We start from the raw sequence: 11,184 nt of genomic DNA, 5'->3' as shown, positions 1-11,184 counted from the left end.
CATAACTAAAAACATATATTCACGAGTGACTTTTGAGAGAAGTAGTATATACAAAAAAAATCATTGAATAACACTAATAATAACATATTCAATATAATTTTATGAATAAATTAAAAAATTTTCTATTTTTTTGAGTTACATCAATAATTCTGAAATTAAATTGCCTTGGCCAGTCACATCATTACCAAAAAGTGATGCGAATATTTACTGTTAAGGATAAGCACTTGACCATATTATATACATTCATCTAATTATTATTAATAAGATGCAGATAAATGATGATGATGTCTAATAATATTTAAAAGCAGACACTTTATGTTAGAGCATAAAATTTATTTTAATGAATTAATTAACCTGTTAGTGTTACCCTAATTAATGCCCATAAACAATATAGTAAGATCTAATTAACTTTGAGAATCAAAGTTGGATCATATCATACACTTGCAGACTCTTTTGTAGCAATAAGTTTGGAGTGTGGACTTTGTTTAAATAATAGTGGCGTCTGCAATAACATATTCAGTGAAATTTATAAATAAATTTAGTTTAGTTATGTTATATGTATGTTTAATTTGCTTAAAAATAAATATGTATACTACACTTATCTACTCTTCTTTCTACATATAACCACACTAACTTTTTTTTTCACTCCATATATAATCATTCAAGTGATGTTACGAGACATTACTTTTTGTTAACTTTTTCAAGAGTTTGAGATTATTTTTTAAAAAAATTCAGGTGTAAATTAATCACTAGATTCGATTAGTCTGAATTCATCTTTTTAAAAGGCTTTTAAAAAGAGAATTAGAAGGACAATATCCATTATATATGTAAATTTAATGTAAAAAATGTTGTGTAGAGTGTATAATAAATAGTATACATGTCTAAATTCACCAATTAATGATGGGGTGAGGAGGAATATAATAAAATGATTGGTTAAAGTAACTGGACCAAAACTCATGTTGTAGTAGGAATTGGGTCAATGGTGACTGTTTTGACCACTTATAAAGGGGACCATGAAACGAAAATAGAATCATCAAACTCTAATTGTTTTTGTTGCGAATCGATTATTAAATTAAATTATTATTATTTTGTAAATTATGATTTTAATTTTACTTAACAAAAAAAACAATTTTATAATACTATTAGCTGAGTGATCACGTAAAAACGTATTTCTTCAAAAACAAACTACCTTTTGGATAAATTATGATCATGAAGTATGAAATTAGCATAACATAAAAAGGTGAGAAGTAGGGGTGTGGAGCAATGTTCTTCAATCAGAATTATGAGATATTATCCGTCTGTTGAGACTCAAAAAGGGCAACCAATCTGCACTTTTGGACCACTATATGACCCTACCATTCTATTTTCAACTTTTATTTTCCACACATAACATCTTTTTGTATAATAAGTGTTTCAGGTTTACGTATATCTCAATCATTTTATTAGATACGCTTTAATGATTAGCATAAATATGAGGTATTTTGTCCATCAAAATCTAGATAGATGAAGAAATCACCTAATATTTTTCTTCTTTGCAAAAATTTAAACTCTGATCTCTTCATAATTTTCATCTACTTCATTAACCAGTAGGTTACAATTTACCCTCCTAATTGCAAGATTAAAGATTTGTACTTCATATTGTCGATCCAAAACTTGAATAAAACAGATAGTCGTGGGAGTCTAACAACTAGCGTAAACCAAAAAGGTTTAATGTCCTAAAATTAAAAATAAAAGATAAACATGGAACCAAATCTTTTTAAACATTTTGTTCTTTATGAATCTTCAATGTTAGTACTATTGATTGCAGCCATGTATGACTTCTTCAATCACCATATTAAATAATTGACAAACCCTCAATTGCTTCCTTCAATGATCCACTTGAAGAACTCATCAATTGAATATATTGGAATGGATAAAACTTATTATCATCCTAGTCATACAAGAAAAGGCCTTTGTTTTTCTTTTGCCTTGTTGGACTTCTCATCCATTAAGAGAAGCAACAGTATATATGGACGGAACTAACCATAACAATAACTACGACTCAATTCTAAACAAGATAACATTCGCTAATATAAGAAGTTTTAAAGTATGTTACACCATTTAAACCCGTCTCAATCCAAATATTATTTAAAATAATATACTATTTTAGAATCTAAGTAACAAAAAATGTTGTCCTCCCAAGTGAGAGTGTTATCCTAGTGTTAATGGATTGGGTTGCCACATACACTTGGGGTTCAAAAGTGTTTATCCATATCAAGATACCACAATCTAATGGGCCCAATTTAATCAATTTCAAGACGTCGATTGTTTGGACTTTGTCATAGCATAAATTATGTTGATTGAGAAATATTATTTTTTAACATTATATTTGTTAATATTACACTCCACAGAATTCTTTTAAGGATGTATATGGATATTAAAAATGAGATAAACACTTCATTTTGGGTAAGAAGGAATGCTTTTCGACAAATATTTCCACGTCCGATCATTGTCAACTTTGGCATCTCCCTTTCATGCAATACCACTTTGGTCACTTAAAAGGCTATTTATCTACTACTTACATTTTTATACGTCAGAGTAATGATCGAAGATGATGCTTGCTTGATAAACTTAGTTCAGAAATAAAGTTGCAAATTTGCTATCCACTATAACTTTTGGCATGATTAGTAAGCGCTTGATTCCACTATTATAGCTTCGATGATTGACTATTTGAACTTTCAAATTCAATTTGTTGGTCAGAATTCGATTCCATAGTAATCCCTCTCCCTACCCACAATTTATGTCATTTGTCTGCACTTTCCTCCTCCTTGACTTTTGGCTTTACATTTTTACCTAGTAAGTGAACAAGTCAGGAAAAAAAACTCAATCTAACAGTAATGCTGCTTAATAATGCAACTCTACTAGGTTGAAGCTCAAAATTTTCATTATATCACTTCTGCTACACGTTCCCCAGTTGAAAATAATGCGCGAAATAATAAAATAATAATCAGTGAGGCAACAAAGAATTTCAAATTCAGGTATTGAGCTGACTATCAATTCAGTTTTAGGTGTTTTGCACAGGCATAAATGGCCTTGTTTTTGTCAAACAATTAATTAAATCTTAGACTGTAACTTAGTGGACAGCAAATTAATGCTACAACTCTCTTGTCATGAAGCAAGAAAAGACTTGTTTATGCTTCGTCTACTTTACATATATCACAGCCACACCACATTGGAAAATTGCAGCAAAGTTTCAGATACTGTTCACTATCCCCTGATCTTGATCAATAAAGTATATCACAAGTTCAATAAATGCATTGCAATTTCATTGAGAATAGAGATCAGATGATATATTGCTAATGTTAAGACTACAGAGAGAGAATTTTCTACTAAGAATCTGAGACCAAGGCAAAACTTAACAAAACCTGTACAAAAGTAGGCTTGTGGTAGGCAAAATAAGAACTATCTCTACAGTGGACAGACAGAATCTGAGTAGCCACATCGCCGTGCATCATGTTCTTGTTGTTCTCCCTGTATGTTAGGAAGATGACAGAAAAAAAGGAGAAAAATTGAAAATCAATTTATAATATTCTCCAGCCATGACCGTTAAGATGGAATGGTGTAGATTCATATCTCCAGCCGCTTTTATGGCCTATCAACAAAGGGAAGTAGAAGAAACTGACGTACAGATAAGAAATAGCAGGAGAGGAAATGCAGATGGTGAAAAATAGAAAGCCTCAAATTATTCTTTCCACATTTCAAGCTTAGCGCGTATTACATGACAAATGGACTTGATATAAACATAGTTGCTTATAAACATGTCCATGTACACAATTACCCTCATACTTTGACAACCATGAATGAGTAATCTAAACATATCACTAAATCCATTTAGCTGATGATGCGTATAACTTTTGAGAAGTACTCAAGTGGAGATCATATCTCTATTGTAAGTCTAAATGTTTCTCCATTTAAGAACTAATACGACCACTTCTCTAAATGTTCTCTCCATTTAAGAACAAATAATATGACTTCTTATGTTCTTTCTAAGCTTTGAAATACTAAACGTCCACTCACATCCAAGCTCTTGTGATATTTAAATGATAGAGCACATGAAGAGGTGATGGCAACCTTTCTCAAGTCTCCACGAACTTTGTTGTTTTTGAGAAACTCAATTGATTCAGCATGCTATTGGAAATGTTCGTCTTCTTTATCTACATGGAGCGAGCTTCATGAACTTCATCTCTTCCTCCGACATCACCTTGTTGTGCCTATGATATGCAATATTTGACAAACTTAAAAGTATTACTAATATATTAAAAATAAACAAGACTATATCCCCCAGTCACATGTTAAGAGTACTAAACAGTTCCAGGCACAGAGCACAGATGATATTGAAAAGTAAATAGTGAGAACAAGTTTATCATGCACACATACCAATTACTAGTGCACTTTTACATCTTTCCTATATGGTGCTATATAGAAAATGCAACACAATAGCCTGCACTAACCACTCGTAAAAAAAAGATCACAATATATCTGATAACAAAAATTCAGCTGTTGTAACCGTCAGTGAATACAAAAAGAGAAGAAAAAAGCAACGAGCAAATAACATGAAAAGGCAGAATCTATGTAAGAACCCAGAGAAAAAGAAGAGGTAGATAGCGAGTAGCGACTAGCGGTCAACATGAACAGATAAATATAGTTTTTAAATGACAAGTAGGCACATAAATTAGTCTTTCAATTTTGTGATAACCTTACTTAAAAGGAAAAGGACGTGTCATATGTCCCTTGGATATGGGCCACATATAAGATGAAAATATGAGTCAATTCCAGAAGTCATCTCATTCTCAATGTCATATGAAGAAAAAGAGTATTGCTCTTTGGGTGGGTGGGTGGGTGGGGGAGGGAGACCATCTTCCATGGAATTAAGCTTAAAATTTAGCTATGTACAACTTATGTAGACAGATTTAAGTTCTTCGACGAACATACTGTCAGCAGAAAATAATTGACTAATTTATGTGTGAAGGAAAAACAGAATGATGTGGGCAAAATCATGATCATGTCTTCCATTTTTCAACAAATTTAAAAATGTTCAATCCATTGGATTAAAAACAGAAATTGCATATATGACCTCAAAGTCCCCGTTTTAAGTGCAAAATCTGTCACATTCAGCAACTTTGGAATAACTCAAAATCAAGAATCATGAACCTTGGGATGTAACATCATCAATGGCATAGGTAAACAACAATCTAGATTCAAGCGAGTGGGATCTGCTGGTTTTTTCTTCGGCAGGGAAGAGAGGTTAAAAGGAAATTTGAGGACCAAAAAGAGCCAATATATTTTCTACATACAGGCAGAAAAAGAACAAAAGAAGAGAATGAACAAGGAAAAGGGCTTTCATTTCGGAGTATGTAAGGTAGTATTCACTATAAATGGCCATAATTTCGAAAATAAAGGAGCAAACATATTTCACTTCAGAACCGGGTTCCATGTTCTACAAATGAATTCAAATAGGAACACAGGACTAGGCTTAAGATGTGGTGGATTTCATTGCAAAAAGATGTGATTTTAAAACTGTCTAAGAACTGTTCCAGCAGGAGAACCGTGCACAAATTTACTGTAGCACAAATTTACTTGGCAGCCAGTAAATGCTTCAAGAAATATAAAGCCCAAGGTCCTACTCACACAACATGCACAAATTTTACTGTAGCACCCAAAATATTTTTAAAAAATTAAGGTGGTTGTCTACTTCAAGTCTATTCATTTTCGCCAAGTATTTATCCATGAGAGTATCTAAGTTAATTTTAAATGTTTAATTCCATTTGAATAATATTAGGGAAAGTGCATGTCAAATTTCTCAGGTAGAATCGGTTTTAGATTTTTACCCACTTTGCGTCTTAATGCCTTGAGATTCTTAAAGTATGATTCGAAAGAAAGAAAAAGAACCAAATAAAAGGCCAAAATGACTACCAAAAGAATAGAGGACTTCTTTCTGAAGAAGAGGCTATAAACATAATACCAAACCCAAACTGACCAACCCACAATGTGGAACCCATTTTGTCATGATATAAACCGTCTGAACCAAGTTTGTCACGGATTGAATAGGGACTCAACTCATAAATCCAATTTTGGATATCACTCAATCAGCGTGCATAAATATGGGTGGTCTAGACGGGTGATAGAAAAATGGGCTTAATTGCTATTATTTTAGAGCTAAAGAAAGTAGAAACAACTTACCATCTATTCTCTCCACAATTGGCAGTGTAGAGTCACCTATTTGGAAGCCCAACTTCAGCATGATTTGTTCAAGCCTTTGCACATTTGTGAGGTAGAGATAACCAACCTACATGAGAGAAAAACTAGACAAAATTTATTTTTAAGTGAAGAAATTCATATGTACACGGAAGATTGAACCTCCCAAAAACATTTCAACAGCTTCTGAACCCAAAAAAAGAAAAAATGAATTGATTGACATGCATTAATAAACAGCACATGGCGGTCACCAGATGAAGCACAGGTAAAACAGCTAATTCACTATTCTTAACAGATGGTTGAAGAAACTGACAAGTGTTTCAAGTGAAGACGCTCTGTTGTAAACAGCCACACCAGCACGCTTTTTTGTCTTCGTTTTGCCTGAACCAACATTTTTCCCCCAGCGTAGCACACCCCTTTAACATGGGAACACATACACATGGTCAAAATCACATGGTAAAGAGGAGGTTTAATTTTCTTTACAAGTAATGCTTCTTTTGGAGTTTAATGGGGTTAAAATAAACAATACATTTAAAGGATTAAGACATCTAAATTTAGAAGCCTAACAGCCATTTCTCAAAAAATCTATCCACAAAATCAACAATTACATTTCAATAATGTAATGAATGGCATCACATAGATTTATGGATTTAATGTAATGTAAGGGGCTATTGACAATTGTTGAATAGAATAAGAAAGCACTCCTATTAGATTGAAAATAGAAAAAAGGAATGCTGAACTTGGCTGAGAATAGAAGTAAGCCATATTTCCGGTTACCAATATAAGATTTTATTCAATTTGTCAAACAACTTATTATGGCTGTGCAGCATTAATATAATTACCCTCCTCCAAGAGTTGGATTTATTAGAAGAATCAGCACGAGTGATCCAGCTTCAACAAACAAATCACTAATTTTCAGAACAGCTGTAAAGTTACAAAGTTCAAAAAAAGTAAAAATCAAAACAGATGTAAGCCATCCAAATTTTGTCGCAAGAAGCATATTCAAAAGGATAAGTGTCAATGCAGGATGAAAGCTTGAGTATAAACAAGATAGTAATAAACAAAGCATTAACTTCATGAATTTATAATTATGTCTACTGAATATATGAGAAAGCTGACTTTGACTTGTTTGACGAAGGAAAAGATGCTCTATTAGGGAACTTTGTTTTTAGTGATGGTGGTGTCCTGACCAGCTAGCACTCTTTGTTATTTTATGAATCTGTTAGCACAACAAAACTTAAGATAGCCGCAAATTCCTAAGATGAGGATTCATTCATGTAAATCACAGATGAACATCCAAAAGGAAAGAAACCAGCTCAAATGCAATATATCTACCTTTCCTCTTCGGACAATATATTGTCGTTCATAAGTTTCTGCAACATAGCATCCTGCAATAAAGTATCATACAAACTCAACCAAGTATCATCACACACAGTAAGACCTCAAAGGCCCAAGTCCAAGCAAGTGTTTCAAAGAAAAAAAGTTTCAGGAAATGGGGTTTTGGTGGGGGGCATGATATCCTTGAATTGTTGTATTAACAGGATACCTATCAAGAAGAACAGTTCCTCAAAATAGAAACTTAGGTAATTGAGATAAAAGAGTTTTTTTTTTTTTTATGATGAAAGATAAAGGGGTCATCTTAAAACAAGTGTGCAGCAGAAAGAGTGAATTCTTTACATTTCAAAGCATGTATACCCAGTTATCATGCAAGTAAATACAAAAGATTTCGCATATTATGCAGTAAAATCATCCCTGGCATCTTTTTCTATCTTAACATCTCAAAGCATGTAATTAGCCGTGAAAAATTTCCATAATTGAGCAGTACAATCATCTCAATGTCTTTTGTTTTGGTGGAGGGAAAGGGAGCCAAAACTCCAAGAGTCTTGATGCCCTTATAAATCCATAAAGAAGATATAAAAGGATTATCAAGATGTTCCTAAAACATATTTGTCTCTTATGGCAGAAATCAATAAGTACACTTAAAATAGATTTATCCCTTGAGGGAGACATCATATAAGAAAATCATAGGAAGCATATATCAATAGATGGATCTTCATCAGGCCTTAAGACTAGTGAGGTAGCCATACTTGTGCCTCGCAACGTACTACTGCCATGACTCGATCATTGTACTCTTCGATGCTCAATGGTGGGAACAAAAAATGTCTTCTTGCATATAGCTGCACATCGAAGGTTCAACAAGATTAGATATACATTTTCTAAGTTGCATCCCAATTGACCCTTCAACTTTGATACCGTAACTTTTATGCATTAAGTCATAACTACTACAAGTAATTGAAGAAAATCATGTGTTCCCAGTAGAAACCAATTATTCAAATTTCCAACAGAAGATACTGGAGTTGTACCCACCATTAATGCAAGTGACTCTAGGAAAAGAAATGTAAATATCAATTTTCACATGCTTATCTACTTCCTACGTAGAGGTAAAGCTGCCCTCCAAGATGTCACAATGCACTACAAAGAGAAAAGGAATCAAGGGTATTTTCACTTGCACATCTACTGATCTACTTCTGACACATGGTTGGAACTTGTCTTTGTGAATGTCATGAGAATGCAAAAAATCTACCCTAAGCAGATTGTATAGTTAAGAAGGTTACATGTTTGTCCTGGTCCAAGATTGCCATCTTTCTAAAAGTAATATCTCCTATCGTATCAAGTTATCAGACTCAGATATTACCGCAATAGTTGAAGTCATATTAAATCTAAACAATAATATGCCCAAAAGCAAAACTACATGTAACCTCTAAACGAGTTTAAATCGTTACTACACAAAAGATTTTGCATATTACTAGTCAGAGATCCAGATATTGGATGCCTACTATTTCTCTTAAGATTGCCATTTTGGAGGCTATTACTCATCAGGTAAAACATTTTTGAACTTCTCGGATGAGTGAGCGACACATATAGCTACTGGACCTCTCACCTAACAGTATGACTCAAACTTAATTCTCTCCTCTATATCAATCCAAAAAAAAATGGCATAAAAATTCTTACTGAAGAGTATCACTTCAATAATATTCCAATAACTCTCCAAAATTTAGTACTCCTATGTTTTTCACACAAAAAATAATGATAACTGACAATAATCAACAAGTATAAGCGTGAATCAGAACCTCAAAGATGCAATCTCCAATGTAAGCTAGCGAAGCTGCGTTAAACACAGATCGAGGCTTCTCAACTTTGGGTGCACTTGGTAGCCATACGTCGTACCCCATATATGTTCCATCCGGTTTCACTATTTACAAAATATAATATCAACATGTATAAATACAAAGTAAAACATCAAATTATGCTCAAAAGAGAAAGCAATTAGCCGTTTAGTACCTTCCGCAGACTTAGGAATTTCACGTTTGAGAAGGTCCGATACTGAAATATTCGACCGGCTGGTAGAAGGGGACAAGGAGATAGTTGAAATGGCGGATAGAGAATCAGTTGTTTGGGGTTTTTTAGGAGTTGTACGGTGGGGAGTGTACGGAAGTCTTTGCGTTGTGTCAACTGAAGAAGCTTTTACAATTGGGGATATGGAGAAGAAAGGAAGAAGAATCGCCATTGTTGAATTACAGTAATTCTTCAGCTACTCGCGGGACAATATATCTTCAAAGGATAAATTGTATTCCGCGGCATTTTGTCCGTTTAGTAACGGAGTGTTTTGTTAGGGTTAATTCTAATAACACCCCTAACTTATTACAATTGTGAAAAGAAGGTCCCATAACTTCTTCAGGTTATAATTTGATCTACTTTTGTAATTATATATAGGAAAAATTACGCGGTTGAATAAATTTACTGTACTCAATTATTCATCATAGCTATAATTTGTTGTAATTATCAATCGCAACTAAAATTAATCATTAATTATGTGGGGCAACTTCTAATTTTGTATAATTAGTCACGTTTGTACATGTATAATTCGTCATATTTGTATAATTCGCAACAAACAATTCTTTCTTTCATTTGTATTAGTATGTGACGATGATTTTCTTTGGTTAGTTTGTATTCGTATATGATGATGAATTCCTTTGGTTTTTCAGTTTTGTCATCATATACATTCAATATTTTTATGTATAAATGTGTAGTTTTCAGATTTTGTATAATAAAATTTAGGGATAATGCCCAAGTACCCCCTCAACCTATGCCCAAAATCCCAGAGACACACTTATACTATACTAAGGTCCTATTAACCCCCTGAACTTGTTTTATAAGTAGTTTTCTACCCCTTTTCAGCCTACGTGGCACTAGTTTGAAAAAAAAGTCAACTATTATTGGACCCACAAGATAGTGCCACGTAGGCCGAAAAAGGGGCAGAAAATTATTTAAAAAATAAGTTCAGGGGGGTAATAGGACCTTAGTATAGTATAAGTGTGTCTCTGAGATTTCGAGCATAGGTTGAGGGGGTATTTGTGTATTATCCCTAAAATTTATATAATTTAATTTGTATAATGTATTTTGTGTAATTGTTTAACGTCATATGTTTATGTTTGTATAATTTCAGACTTAATATTACTCAATTATATAAAAATACATGAATTATTCAAAATTACCTGCGAATTATACAAAATATTGTCTTCTCTTGCTTGCCTCTCTCCTCTCTCTCCCAGTCTCACTCGCCTCTCTTCTCCCTCTCCCAATCCGTTCGTCTCTCTCTACTCTCTCACAATCTCTCTCGCTAGAATATACAATTACATATGTATAATATACAACTATCTAACCAATATACATATATAATTCACTTCTCTCCCACTCTCTGCCCTCTCTCGCTCGCCTCTCTCCTTCCTCTCCCAATCTCGTTCGCCACTCTCCCCCATAACTTATAACTATGAATCGTAATTGACAAACTATACTATGAAACATAATTAGATTATTTTTGAGTGGCTATATGCGGAAGTTCCTCATATATATATATTAAGGGATAGGGAGAAAGTGATAATATAACTG

At 33.3% G+C, this 11,184-nt stretch overlaps 1 protein-coding gene across 1 annotated transcript; it reads right to left on the bottom strand.

Moving 5' to 3' along the window:
• Nucleotides 1-3,691: 3,691 nt before the first annotated feature.
• Nucleotides 3,692-9,873, bottom strand: LOC107015286 (mini-ribonuclease 3-like). Its single transcript, XM_015215509.2, has 7 exons — nt 9,577-9,873; nt 9,366-9,487; nt 8,322-8,411; nt 7,570-7,622; nt 6,548-6,650; nt 6,220-6,325; nt 3,692-4,250 (listed from the first exon to the last, which is right to left on the bottom strand). Exons 1-7 carry the CDS (start codon nt 9,800-9,802, stop codon nt 4,237-4,239), a joined length of 714 nt encoding a protein of 237 aa, XP_015070995.1. The 5' UTR covers nt 9,803-9,873; the 3' UTR covers nt 3,692-4,236.
• Between the last annotated feature and the right edge of the window lie 1,311 nt (nt 9,874-11,184).

Source organism: Solanum pennellii, chromosome 3 (genome assembly GCF_001406875.1).
Source record: "Solanum pennellii chromosome 3, SPENNV200".
Taxonomy (NCBI): domain Eukaryota; kingdom Viridiplantae; phylum Streptophyta; class Magnoliopsida; order Solanales; family Solanaceae; genus Solanum; species Solanum pennellii.
Note: the sequence above shows the minus strand (reverse complement) of the source record. Positions and strands in the feature narration are given on the sequence as shown.